Raw genomic sequence first — 14643 nt, 5'->3', positions numbered from 1 at the left:
CGTGGTGTGTTTTGGTTTTTTTTTTTTTTTGGCTTTGTAATTCTTTTGTACTTGCAATTTTTTTTTTCTGATTGTTCTTTTAATAAATTGTTCTTAATTATTTTAATTAAGAACCAAGAGTTGTCTCATTCCTCACATTAGTTCACTTAAAGTTCTTGTACGGATGCATAATGTGAAGAGGAAGAGAGAGAAACCACCCCAATTTTTTAATGCATTAAATAAAAGGCAGGTTCTTTAAGATGACTCTTCAGTATTTCTAGTGAGCTTCCTGAACCCAGTGACTTTTCCCAGCAATTAATATCTTAAGACTGGGGTTTTAAAGTAGCAGTTTCTGACAAGGTCCTTTATTTTGTATACTGAATTGGTTGGGATGACTTTTATGAATGTTGAACCAAATCACACTATGCTCTTTGGTAGTTAGTCACTTCATGTTTTATTTTCATTCATCAAAGCCCTTCAGTTTCTTCAGTCACTGCTAATCAGACATCCCATTAAGAAGGATGGATTTCATATCTGTCATTTTCCTGAAAGCTTAGTTCTCTGTGAGGAAGTGTCTCATGTATTAGAGGTTTTCACACTTTATGCAGATGGCAGTAAATGCTATTTTATTATTGTTATTTTCTGAAGAGGCCTGTGTGAACTGCGAATAGTCTGCTTTCAGATTCAGCATTGAGGGCATTGGAAACTCTTGGTGCTGAAGAAGTTTCCATGTGGTCATCATTCTGATTTTAGCTATTTGTCAGTGAGACTTCATTGACACTGAAAACAATATTTCTTTTTATTGAAAAGCTATTGTGTATCATATTTCAGTAGGCCATAATGCTTGTTACTGATGGCTGTTTGTATTTATTTTCTTACAAGAAAAATTTAAATTTGACTTGACTGTACAATTATATACTGTTCTGCTCTCTGCAAGGCTTTCAATGGAAACTTTAATCTAAAAATTGAAAGCACCTATTTGATTAATAACATCAGTAAACAAGTTATGTGGAGGTGGGAAGAGGGTTGGGTTTTTTTTAATCCACTCATTTTACTCTTAAGTAATTTGTATTTGATTATCAAATCTTAAAGAGACTAGCTGAGTGTATATTTTATCATGTTGCAATGGTCTGCTGTATTGTTTTAAAATTGGTGTCAAAAACTTGCCCAAGAAACTTTGACTTCATGAGATTTTTAACCATTTCCTTGTAAGACCTGTCTCTTATAGACTGCTGTAAGTAGCTTTCAGTGCTCAAAGACCCCTTTTGTTCCATTTCATTACTATTGCCAAGCATTTTGGTTACCTCTTCTTCCCTGTCCCATAAACAGAGCTTTAGCCTCAAGAAGAAGTATGTTCAGAGAATTTGTGGGGTTTTTTTTCTTTTCCTAACTGTTCAGAAATGAAAGTAATGGATGTTTGTAAAATCCTTTCAGAAAACAAGATTTCAATGTTGTTGACTTTTTTTAATTTACTTGTATGTATAATATTTTTCCCTTTTGCTTACATCTTGAGGAAAATAGGAGGACTGAATTGCAGGTTTCTAATTTTACCAAATGAGATCTGTTTTTTTTTCTGAAGCTAAAGACTTTAATATCATAAAGAAAAGTTAAAGATGTATATGAAAATGATTTGGAAAATTATTATTAGATAGGGTGAAGCTGTTAACAAGAACAGAAGATAATATTACAGTCGCAGCCTCGGTAAGAGAATTTATGTCCTAAGAGTTACTACATCAGGGCCTTGGTGTGGATTTTCCACTTGTGTGTAGAAGAGGGTGGCTTTAGTGGGGCTTCTGTCATCTTCAGTGATATTTTGTCATCAAAGTCTGAGGAAAAACTCCTGACATTTTGAATATCTGTGTATGGTCCTGATTTAGGTAGAGATCTAAATTCTCATGTTGAGAATGGAGAATTGCTGTCATTGTTTAACAGGTGCTCCTCAGTTTGCCATTTGCAAAACCATGCTTTTGCGTTAGGTTTGTCACCCAGTTGAAATATGCATTTCAGAGAAGCCTTTAAAATTACATTTGTAGTGATAAGCCTTCAAATGTGGCTGTAAGAGGATTTTTGATCAGTTAAATATTGAAAAGCTTTATAGAAACTGAATTTTTGCAGAATAAATTGTTTGAAAGCAGGGAGGCACAAAATGTCTGCATCAGGTGTTGAAAGCCCTGCTATAATACTGTTTGCTTCCAGGTGTTCTGGAGTTGTCTTGGAAGCTAATACACACGAGTGTTTCTTAGGTGTTATATCCTGCAGTGGCTGCAGTATAGATAAAGCCTTTGAGATAAAATACATAGAGCCTTATTTAAATGTGATCTGCACAATTATTCCAGAACATCTTATTTTGACAGGTTGTTAATTTCTGTTGTTTTCCCCACCATCACCACCCTGAGAAAATTTGGACCCTTAGAGGGATGTTTTGTAGCCTTTTATTTGGTTTTTCACTGTAGATTTCTGAATAGGTAATTTTTAAGTTTTTGGTTGGTTTTTGTTCTGTTGGGAAATGGATGTTACTGTCTCCCTACAAAGGAAAACAAAAATGGTAGAAAAATCTGAATACTATTCATATCTTTATTTCTTTTTGAGTTTTCTTGCATTTCTAAAGAAACTGGATTATAGTAACCTTAAATCAGAGATGTAGGACTTGCTTTTTTGCATTGGTGCTTTGTAACCGTAGGAAGAATATGACTACTTCAATTCAGCCTTGAAAAGGATTGGCAAAAAAATAAATCAAAAAAATGGGTTAAAACAGAATAGGACTTTTCTGCTTTAAGAAAGACTTCTTACGAAGCCTACTGGGGAAGTTTAGGAGGCCCACTTTGTAAAAGAAGAGGACTCGGTCACTGTGAAACTTTTTAGAATTTTAGAACTTTTGGATCTTAATCGTCTCCCTCGATGTAGATGCAGCATTGATGTATTTTCAGCAGAGGTGGTCTCCTTATAAGAGAATTTCTCGTTTTCATCACTTCTCCAGTGAATCTCATTATTAGCTTAATTTTCAGAAAACACTTTGTAGCAAAGCTTTTTTTTAGAGCCTTGTTGCAGTAGTATTCTTATGTTAATATATTGTAACACGCTTCTCAGATAGCTTTTGTGATTGAAATCCAGGAAATACAGAGAAGGAAATATAGAAATGACGCTTGTCATAATTGGCTCTGTAGTTGTTGAAATTTATAAGGTTTATTTATGGAGCCTGGAACTGCCTGGAACAGAATTATGTTTTTTTGAGTTACCAATGAAAACAATAAAGAAAAAAGCTAAGAGATGTTAGAAGTTTGAACCAGATAATTTTCAATGGAGGCTTCAACCATTTGGGTTGTAACACTGGCATATGTATTAAATAAACAAACCCCAAATAACAATAAAAAAACAAAAAGACCCTCCCCCTCAAACTTACCCACACAGGCCCCCATCCCCCCCAACCCAAAACAAACAAAAAAACCTGTGGCCATTAAAAAAAAAGAAACCCTTTGCAATGAGCAAAGTCTGGCTCTTCAGAATATGTAATATTACAAGTTGCATGCAAACATTTCTGCTGAGTACTGAGATAGTCATAGCTCTTTGTCAGCTCTGATGGAAAGTGTTCTGAATCAAGACCTTACAGATGGCTCAAAAGCCATTTTTATACATTTATTTCCTTCCTGAATATGAAAGCTTGAAACTGGGAAAACATGGTCCACTACAGACAGACTAATGGACAGAAGAAATGTAGTAATCTTGCAATGTTTTTATAAATTGCATAAGGTTGACTTTCATATTTATGTTTCTCCCCCTTCCTGTTTATTTTTCTTCCTCAATATCTCTGTTTTCACAGAATTTTCCATCATAAATATTTCTGATTGCCATTCTCAAGTTGACCAGCTCTCTAGATATTTTATCTAAATGTTACCTTTCTGGTAACCAGAGACATACCAATCTGCCTGCCTCAGACTAAGTTCTGGGTTCATTTATGCAATTAATATGATGAAATAACGTGCCTAAAACTTGTAATTTTTTAATTTAAATACTAAAGCCTAATTATTTCCATACAACAACTTTGGAAGTACCTGCTTGGAATTTGAGGGACTGCAAGATGGATTGGACTAAACTTGAACTCCTTCTGGTACTTCTGAAAGTTGATAAGTGTTATAGTTAAGAGGGTCAAGATAAAACAGTTCAGACAGTGTATTTTCCATGATTTACTATTTTTCTAGAAGATAGATGGTTTTTAAATGGAACTTGCTGATGTTTCAGCAATATCCTTTTGTATTGTCTGAAGGTTTCACCTGTACTTACTTCATATGAAGAAATAAACTAATTGTGTAAAGAGTATAAATCTTCACTAGGGAATAAATTTTTTAAAGCAAACTTTGTTTTTGATCAAGATTACAAAATTTGCATATTGTGCTTTCTGATCTATCTGTTGGTGTACTTTCTAATGGAAAAGCAAGTTACCCAACATATGTATTTTTAATTTTCTTCTTTATTCTAGTCTAATAGTGAATTCTTCCTACCTCCTCCAGTGTTATCATGTACCACACTATGCCAAACTAAGACAGATGATAAAAAGGATTTTTGTTACATTAGTGAACTAAGACATAACAATTGTAAGAATTCTCAAGAATGTGTTTTTATCTTAATATGATTTAACAAAATTTCTTTTGTGAAGGCCTAAGAAAGAGTATCAGTTAATATGGGCTAATATCCAAAAGATCCACTAAAAATGACTGGGCTTACTATCATAGAAGTTTAGAATACCCTGAGTTGGAAGGGACCCACAAGGATCATCAAAGTCCAACTCCTGGCCCTGCACAGCACCATCCCCAAGAATGACACCATGTGCCTGAGAGTATTGTCCAAATGTTTCTTGAACTCTGTCAGGCTTGGAGCTGTGACCACTTCCCTGGGGAGCCTGTTCCAATGCCCAACCACCCTCTGGATGAAGAACCTTTTCCTAATATACAACCTAAACCTCCCCTGGCACAACTTCAGGCCATTCCCTCAGGTCCTGTCACTGGTCACCACAGAGGAGAGAGCAGTGTCTGCCCCTCCTCTTCCCCTCACAAGGAAGTTGTAGACTGTGATGAGATCTCCCCTCAGTCTCCTTCAGACTGAACAGACTAAGTGACTTCAGCTGTTCCTTGTATGGCTTCCCCTCAAGGCCCTTCACCATCCTCTTGGCCTTTTGTTGGACACTGATCTTTTTAAACAAGGTTTATTTGGAGGATAAAAGATAAACTATAAATTATTTACTCGAAAAATGTGTCCTGTAAATATGCTACTTACAATAGCAATGTAATTTTGTTTAGCAAGATTTGTAAAGAAAATCAGCCTTGTTAATTTGGGCTTTTGGCTTCTGTAAGTTTCCATTAAAAAGAAGGAGGGGCTATACTATGAGTTTTTAAGTGACAAGGCAAATTAGTAAATTTGTAAATGTTGTAAAAATTAGTAATTTTTTAAGTAGGCAAATTAGTAAATTTCTATACTTGTCTTTTGGGTAACTTTTCCAGGAAATCTAAATTTATTTTTAATTAAGAAATAGTAGTTAAAAATATATGCATACATTTATTTAATATGGCTAATTGTTGGTTTTTTTCCTTTTATCTTACAGCAACGCACCTCTTACTTTTTCCTCCAAAGTATGTTATATTAAGTTTCGTGAAGCATCAAGTGTTGGTGTGGCCCAGCATCTAACTAACACGGTTTTTATTGACAGAGCTTTGATAGTTGTGCCCTGCGCAGAAGGTTGGTATTTTAGACATTCTTCTGTAGTGTTGCTCTTTGTCCTGTCTGCTAATTGTTTTAAGCTTTCTATCTAAAGAGGCAGTGCTCTGTTATTTTATTTTATTTCTGTAAAAAAAAAGTCTTGAAACAAAATTGAAAATCGAATGAAGAAACCCAATTATCTAGATTAAATTGAAATCCAGCATTAGAAAAAAAATAGTTGATTTGAATTAGGATAGTTCAATTTTCCACAGTTATTACATATTTTGTGGGAAAAGAAGGTAAAATAATACTCTTCATTATGGTTTGTGTTGGCAACCTTATTCCCACACAGAGTTCTCTCTGAAGTCAATGGAGCACTGAAAAGATAAAACAGTTTCCTGGCACTGTGATAACACTGCAGTTTGGATCTTAATGTGTTGCCCTTGGTGTGGTGTTTTGGTTTGGGGTTTTTTTTTAAGATAGTAATTATTTTTCTTCTTTTTAGGACCAAATTCCAATTTTGTCTTGTAGAAGTTATATATGCATTTGACTATTTTAGATTAATCTAATCTTACGTATTTTGCATTTGTGATTATAATTGCTGTTTGAATATAAATATTTACCTGCTAATTTAATAAAAAGAGTTTCAATTTTCCTTTCTTGTTCCTGTGGAAAATATTACTTTGTGTGCAATAAAAAGGCTTTCTTATGCATACTGGTACTCTTCTTTGATTTTAGATATCTTTAAAAATGCAATCAACTGTAAAGAATGCTTCTAGTGTAAAATATTTTTATAACTCTTAGTAAAGTGCTTGGTGAATACTAAATTTACAAGTGTTTCTTTAACTGGCTTTGAGGTCCTGCTTTTACATATGTGTTGAATACAAAGTAGTTCTTATTGTTAGTATACTATCCCAGATTTAAATGCAGTTCTATGAAGCATGGAGTTGGGCAGAGCCCCATTGACTTCATTGTGATCATTGTGGGAATTGAGCATTTGCTCATTTGGATCTGGATTGACTCTTTGGAGTGGAGTATTCCAGTTGATGGAGTGAAGCTAACTTCACATGGTAGCTGTTTTGCCATGAACAAAAATATTTAGAAAGATTGATCCATAAACTGCAGCAAGTCCAGAAATATCTGCTATTAGCAGGACTTTTATAACTGCAATAGTCAGGTTTTGGTTCAAAAAATACTGTTGACTTCTTGGAGTTTGTTAACAGTGGTCCCAGAGTACCATTTTTTGGCATTTTTGCCACATCATGATCTAGATAGTATGAGATTAATGCTGCTACAATGATGGTCTGGGGGTTTCCTAGCAAACTCTGAGAAGTCTTAAAAATGTCATAGACTCATAGATGACCTACAGTATACTGTCTATTCTTGGAGCCTTGTTAACATGGGCATATTGACAAGTCTTTGTGAAGCCTAGATTTTTAGTTGCTTTTATGGTTTGTTTGGGGAGCTTTTGGCTTTTATTTTTGGAACTTGTTCTTAAACCACAAAGAGGATATTGCTGTATCCACTTGAAGCTTTGTAGAGGCTTTGGGTAGGCAAAATGTACCAGAACAGAGTTTTTATTGAAAAATTGCCCTTAAGTAATTGACTGCAAATTCTTCAGAATCTTAGTTTTATGTTTCATTGAAAAGACCTTAACACTGGTTCAGTACTGCCAGAGAGGAAAGATTGTTACATAATGAATGAACAACACTCTGGTGTTTTTTCTTGAGATCACTGCATAACGTGATATGACAACAGGCAGGTAGAGCTATGTTTTCCTGTGTCTCTTGATGGTTGGCAATGAGGGGAAGGAGAATAAAATCAAAGTTCTGAGAAATCTTGTTCCAACCCTGTTTGTAGCTGACTTATTAGGCATTTCTCAGAAAATGTATTACAGAAAAATTGTCACTGTTCTAGACCATTCTGGACCCCACAGAGATTTATACATAATTAGGTGAACAAGTGATTGGGTTGTGAGGTCAATTATTTTTTTAAAGTCAGAATGCTGTTTCCATGTAACTTTCTAACAGAATCACTAATTTTAATTTGCAAAGATGTGAATTCATATAGGTTTAACTTTCTGAGAAATTTATTCTGTGGGATAAGCATGGCTTTCAAGACCATAGTGTAACATTTTTTATTCACTATGTATAATTGTTAATGGAATAAGTGGAGTGTATAATGGGCTTTAAAAATAACAATGGCTATATTCTACTGGAAGGTTAAATTATATTGGTGGCCAACAGTGCCAGCAATAAAATGTTTCATGTTCTGAATCAAACATATAGGAGGGATAAAATGAAACTCTGAAAACTTAGTTTTAAAAAACAGAATAAAATCTGAAATTTGTAGTATATTTAAACAGTGGTAAATTAAGAGTATGAGGAAGGAATCACTACACAGTGAAATCAATGTTAATTTTGTGATATTTAATAAACAATTTAACAAAAATAGAATTGTAAATGAATTAACTATCTAGTTGTCAAAATATAACTTTCTTTTGTGTGTATCATTAGGTTTTTCTTTAAACATTATAGTTTGAGAACACAAAAGTTGAAAGATAAAGATACCACCCTAATAATTCTAAATTTTATGTCCACATTGTCTAGTAGATGGATTTTGACTATTAATTTGGTTTTGTATGTTTTCTCTGTGTGATATTTGTGCATTATTAGATGACTAGACTGGCCAAGGCAGACCTGTTACACTTGCCTGAGTTAGGCATTGTTTGCCATGCCACTAAACCTGCCGCCAAGTGAAACCTTCATGGGGGAAATGAGATCGAAGTCTGGCCTGCTGAAGATGGACGCCCTGTCTCTGTTTTTATTTTATTTTGCTTTCTTTCCTTTGTTTCTTTTATTTTTACTTTTAAAATTTTCTTCCCCTTTTTGTTTTGTTCTGTTAAATCCCTTACCCTTGTACTTGTGAACTGGTAATTCAGCACTGAAAAAAACGATGTTTTGTAAAGGATTCATAGTGTTTCATTTTGAAGTTGACCTGAAGCTACTTGTGGATGGTATACAGAGAATTTAGGATATGTTTAAGTTTTATGCTGTGAATTATGGATAAATTTTGTTTGGAATACATTTAAGCATCTAAATTCAACAGATGAGCACATTGTGTCAGACTGGAATAGTGAAAACTATATCAGTTTTAAGATGCATTCTTTCATATGTTATGCTTTGGGAGCTTATCTTGAAAGAGGAAAGTTGAAACTTTCTGGAGAAATTAACTTTACAAAGTAAAATCATGATTTTTCTCTGCTATTTTTCCTTTTCTCAGCAGAGTACTTTTAGGTTGCATGATCTGTTTAAAAGAAGGCTTTCTATTTATATCTAATATGAAGTGTTTAAAATAACTATTTCTGATATTGAACTTTTGCGAGTATTGAATGTCATGAAATATTTGTTTGCTTCTGATGAAACCTTGCTCCAGTGAGGTCAGTGGCAGTAAGATTTCATCCTTTTGTTTTTGTAATTTTTAGAAAAAACTGTTTACCACTCATAAGTGCAAATGCAGCCTGAGATTTTTGTTGGAATGTGTTGTGAGGCACATTGTCTTTCAACACTGTTATTCATGGGAAGATTGAAAAGTTGTGTGTGGGTGTGTGTGTGTATTGCACTTTTACATACTCCAGTGGTCATTATTTCAAGAAGAGTTTTTTAAAAAGTATCATCTCACAATCTCAGAAGCCCTGGCGCAGTTCATGCTGGAGTGATTGAGAAAGTTCTCATCCCTAAATGATGTTTGTTCTTGTGAAACAGAAGCCCTAAAACAGAAGTGCTGGACCAGGTGATGTGTCTAGTCCTCAGGCATTGCTCTTCCCAGCCAGCTGCATTGGGACCAATTGGCTTGACTCTCATAATGCACCAAGCTGTGAACTGTAGCTGGGAAGAGCTTCATGATCTCTGTTGGATTTAGCTGTGCCAGTTGAGGTAATTACAAGTAGTTGTAATCTCTTTAATCTCTGCTGCTAAATCCAATAAGAATCATGAATTGAATCACACAGAAATTATTTTATTTGTAAGTGTGCATTTTCCATTGATTTAAAATAGTAGAAAAATAACAATTCCTTTAAAATTCTTTCAAGTAGATGGAAAAAAAAAGTATTTAAAAAAGAAATGTATTTAGTTATTTTTGAAGCAGTTTTGGGGGGATGGGAGGATTAACCATGTAGTTTCAGTATAAAGAGTAAGAAATTAATTTCTGAGCACATGGACAGTGATAAAAATACTGTGATTAGTACCTGCTTAACACAGATATTTCTGTTCAGCATTTAGCAAAATGGATTCTGGTACAGACTAGGTTGACTAGGTCTCTTAAGCACTTACTTAGGAAAACTGTACATTTCTGAAGAAGCATAAGGTACCTCTAGTTAATACAGAGCTAATCTCATTTGCTTCCAGATTCCTTTGCAAAGTGAAGAATAAATAAATAAATTAATGATCATAGAATATAATTTACTAAACACTCATAAGATTCAAATAAATATTTCTAAGGGTGTGGTATAGATGTGCCATATTTATTTTGCCTGTTTCCCTTATTAAAAAATAAATATATTTGCCTCATTTCCATTCAGCTTTTAAATACCATGAGTTTAAAAACCAAAACAGTTATTCTTAAACTAAAGTGTCCTAATTTGTTATGTCATTACTGACATATTTTGTTGAATTTTTGTGGGCTTGGATCCCTTTGTAAAATAAATTAATGGAGGCTGTAACTTGTGAGGTTATTTGGCCTTACATATTAATTTATTTTTCAAAACTGTCTAAAGAACAGGGAAGTAAATTTGCAAGATATTTCAGGCTTTTGGTTTTGGGTTTTTTTTTTCCCACAACAGTTTATTTTCTACAGAATTGTTTAAAAGTTTAACCTGATCTTAAAAAAACTTTAAACCTAGAAAGGGGTATCTTTTCAAAAGACAGTATCTGAAAATGCAGGCAAATTTTCAGGGTTCTGTCTGTAGAGATAGATCCTTCTTCATTCTTGAATAAAATAAATGAACAGATCTTTGTGGCATGGAACTGACCAACTAGATTTTGTATTTAACATTAAACATTATGTTGTTGAGGGACCAAAGAATTCTGGAAATAATGCTGCTAACTTTATAGTTTATATATGTATGTTATTAATTTTTTTGAACTATAATAGTTTATTTAACTGAAATTGTTCAATTGATTCCTTAAGCAATGTTTGAGCAAATGAATAATGAATAATTGTAATTATTTCAGTAAGGTGACCCATATGCTTAAAGTTTAGAATTGTATTTAAGTACATTTCTGAATTTGACTCCCTGTCAGTTTAGTTATATGCATATGCATAACTCAGTTCCTATCTAAAAGGGCTAAATGTCTTAAGCATTTCTTAAGTTTATCTGGTTAAGTGTGTATTGAATTGGCTGTATGTAAGTACATACTTAAATTAGGCATATGCTTATGTATAATATTGACCGAAGATCTAAATTAGAATGCAGATGTACCACTTTAGGAGCCATTTCTGCCACTGAATTTACTTGAGCCATGTCTGTTGATCCTGTAGAAACCTCTATGAGTATCCAGTTAATTGCAAGATGCTGGCTTAGCAATCATTTGAAAATGCTTAAGTATTTTGTTTTTCAGAACTGGTATATAATTGTATGCCTAATTTGCACACACAGTTGTTGGAACTGTATATTTGGAAGCCTGTTAGTTAGCTACATAGTAGGCAGGATGTGAGGCAAGGTACCTGATTCTCATGAGCAGTCTGGCAAATCAAATACACCTCTCATTGCATGCCTGACTTCAAAATGAGACCTGTTAAGAGTGCTCAGCATTGTGATGATGACTCAGATTTATGCATGTTTTTATAAAAGCCCTGGAAGACATAATTGCACAGTTAATTCTTAAGTGTTAATAATTTTCCTATTTTTCTCCTTTAGATAGCAAAATAAAGTGGTTTGTTACATGTTAAGGAGCAAGGTGCCTCGAAACAACATAAATAAAATAACTCTAAATAGGTGTGAGAAAAAAAGAAGACTACTGTTATTTTACCTTTTCTAATCCACTCATGCTACATATAAATTAATTTTCATTTATATTTGTCTTGTCCTTTGTATCTCCAACTCTAACTGAGTCCTTGCTGCAGATCTGTAGAACAGGTTTGCAACTTTTGTCTTTTTTTTAAGTAGTATGATTCCTGTGGGGTTTATTTTCACAAATATAGCTAAAATTGCACAGTGTTTTGAAAATAATATCATATTTTGGTTTTTGATAACAATATTTATATTAATTTTTAAATTCTGAAGTTAAGGGGTTTATAGTTAAAACATATAATGTTTGAACCAAAGCAGTAAAAGCCACTGGCACAGTATTTGTATATACCTTGACTTTTAAAACAATGTTTAAATACAAGCATTTACATTATTAAAATGCATGTGGTAATACCAAAGGGCTCAGATAGATAGCATATATACAGTTACTCCAGTAATTTTGAATAAATCATAGATAACTAATGTAATTAGAACTTCTTTTCTGTATTTTTTCAGTTCAATGTTTAATATTTGTACCAGTTTAAATGCCTTTGCATTTCAAATTTAAAACATACATTTAATTGCATTTGTAATTAACTATTACATCTTTTGATTTTTGAAGATTTTTTATTCTTTTGTTAGCAGTCTAATTGTAACTAACTTTGAATGAAACCTGTGTTTAGTTCAGATTAGATATTCCTTAAACTTTTTGCATGACAGGGAAAATATAATATGGTTGAAGTAGTAGGAAATATAGGAAATATAGCTTGCTTAGCTGATCAGTTATATTCTCTTCAATTTCAGTAAATTTAAAGCTAATTTATCAAAATTTTAGATAAACTGAGGTGACCTAGAATGTAAGACAGTACAAATATGAATTTTTCTGCCCTCCCTCCACTCCCAACTTCATTTGTAGTATGTCTTGTGTGGAGTCACAGTAGGGTTTTTTTAATTTTTATTTATTTTTACATCAAAAGTAGGTAACACCAGAGGGTGGAAAAGCTCATGAATTTCAGTTAACACATACTTTGTTCCTTTCTTTTTTTAACTGATTTGGTTATTTGCCATTTCTGGGGATTAAACTTTAAAAAAATGTTCTTCTTTTCTGTATCTGATGTTCTGTGTGCTATTAGTGATGCAGCCAACACGAACGGTTGTCATGTGTAAAACAGCTTTCGATCACCGTGAAAACACCGCCCTGGGAAAGCGTCCTTGCTTGATATCGTTTGGTTCATGAACATTAAGTTTCCAGTACAGGTGACCCATAGCTCCAAGTGTTAAATAATTGTGTACATTATTCAGTTTTTAAAATAATAATCAGTGAATGACATTGTTAGTCTTTGAAGTTCTGCTCACTTTTGTTTTTCCTAGTAGAGGCAGGTTAAAAGGAAATACTTAAGTTCGTATCTGTTTCTTTGTAAGGATCCGGTAAATAGATTCATTCTTATTTATTACTTTTTTAAATGCAAGGGTAATTGTAAAATCATAGAAAGAGTAACATCTGTGTAGTGTTCCAACTCTGTATAATGCTTTCATTTGCTTCTTCAGGTAAAATCCCAGATGAAGCCAAAGCCCTTTCTCTATTGGCACCTGCTCCTACTATGACAAGTCTGATGCCTGGTGCAGGGTTGCTTCCTATACCTACATCAAACCCTTTGACTACAGTAAGTAAAATTCAGTCTCTATTTGATTTCTGGTTTTCCTTTATACTAAGTAGCCTTTCTGTGTTCAGAGAACAAGAACTATCTGATCTGTGGATGTTGTCCTCTTATATGCTAAATCAGTGAGGTTTTAGCTGTGGTGCCTAGAGGGTAGATTACAAGATGTCCATGCACTACCTTTCCTGGTGTTTCTTTCAGATTCTCGGTTTGCAAAATAGTGGATAAATACTGGGTTTGGTTGTTTTCATTTTAGTTGTTGTCCCTTCCCTAGACCCATTAATTTGATCCACTGGCAATGCTATCCACCTCCTAATAAATTGTTAAAAGATCATAGTTAAATTGAAAGAGTTCTTCATAATATTAAAATGCCGCAATAAGATGCTTTTCCTTTATATCTCTATGACATGGTTTTTGACTGTTAGCCTAACAATGTTTTTACTGCAAAAAGCATAGAAACTAGCTACTGCTGCTTCTGCTCAGTTCCCTTTTGCCTCTGTAAGCGTTTCTTGACATCAGCAAGCTGCTGTGCCCTAATCAAGAAGAATTCTGGAAACAGTAAATCCTACTTCCAAAAATTTGGCTTAATGTCACTAACCCTATGTTATTTGAAGATGAAAGCCCTCAGTCTTCCAAACATATTGCAGTAGTGTGTGTATTGATGTTGTTACTGGTACCATCCAGGATTTTTGACTCATGTTAACGGTGTCCTGCCGATTCTCAAACCTATCTGTATGTCCTGGAAAACCCAAAATGTTATTGTATTTCATATCTATCTGTGCCCAAAATTGTTACTGTCTCTTTAAGACCCGGCGGCTGAAAAATGGAACGATAGGGCTGGGGCTGTGGGGTGCCCCAGGATTTTTAGAAGTCAGAGCACTCAGGCAGAGCTCTCTCTTGTCTCTTGCCTCTCTTGCCTCTTGGCTTTTGTCATAGAGCTGAGGCAGCGCGGATGGAGGCTCCCTGTCACTGTAACCCGCAGGGACGGTGAGAATCACGACACAGGAGTCCAGGGTAAATGGGATGGAATGGAATTCTTTAATTAATTACAGACTCATTTATATAGCATTGTTTGCAAAAGTGATATAACATTATTGGGTGCTTGATCATACACCTCCCAGAGTGATTGGCTGAATGCTACGACGCCTATTTCAAAATATTTTCTTCAGTGAACCAAAACAATATCCACTGCATTCTCACAACACCCTGCACCTGCAAATAGTTTACAAAATAGCAAACCGTCTCTCAGCTTAGTTTGCGTGAGAACGGAGACTTTCACAGAAGACTGTAAAAGGTGGAAAATTTCTCTGC

The 14643-nt window shown here is 34.1% G+C and overlaps 1 protein-coding gene across 1 annotated transcript in view; it reads left to right on the top strand.

Moving 5' to 3' along the window:
- Nucleotides 1-14643, top strand: part of LOC103613021 (splicing regulatory glutamine/lysine-rich protein 1-like) — an 81498-nt gene that overhangs the window by 6702 nt on the left and 60153 nt on the right. Inside the window, exons 2-3 of the mRNA XM_008630748.2 lie at nt 5573-5706; nt 13223-13338. Coding sequence (XP_008628970.1) covers nt 5573-5706; nt 13223-13338 — 250 coding nt within the window. The remainder of the gene's footprint in view (nt 1-5572; nt 5707-13222; nt 13339-14643) is intronic.

The sequence above is a fragment of the Corvus brachyrhynchos genome, unplaced genomic scaffold (assembly GCF_000691975.1).
Source record: "Corvus brachyrhynchos isolate BGI_N302 unplaced genomic scaffold, ASM69197v1 scaffold123, whole genome shotgun sequence".
In the NCBI taxonomy this organism is placed as follows: domain Eukaryota; kingdom Metazoa; phylum Chordata; class Aves; order Passeriformes; family Corvidae; genus Corvus; species Corvus brachyrhynchos.
This window is presented reverse-complemented; position numbering and strand designations above follow the sequence as displayed.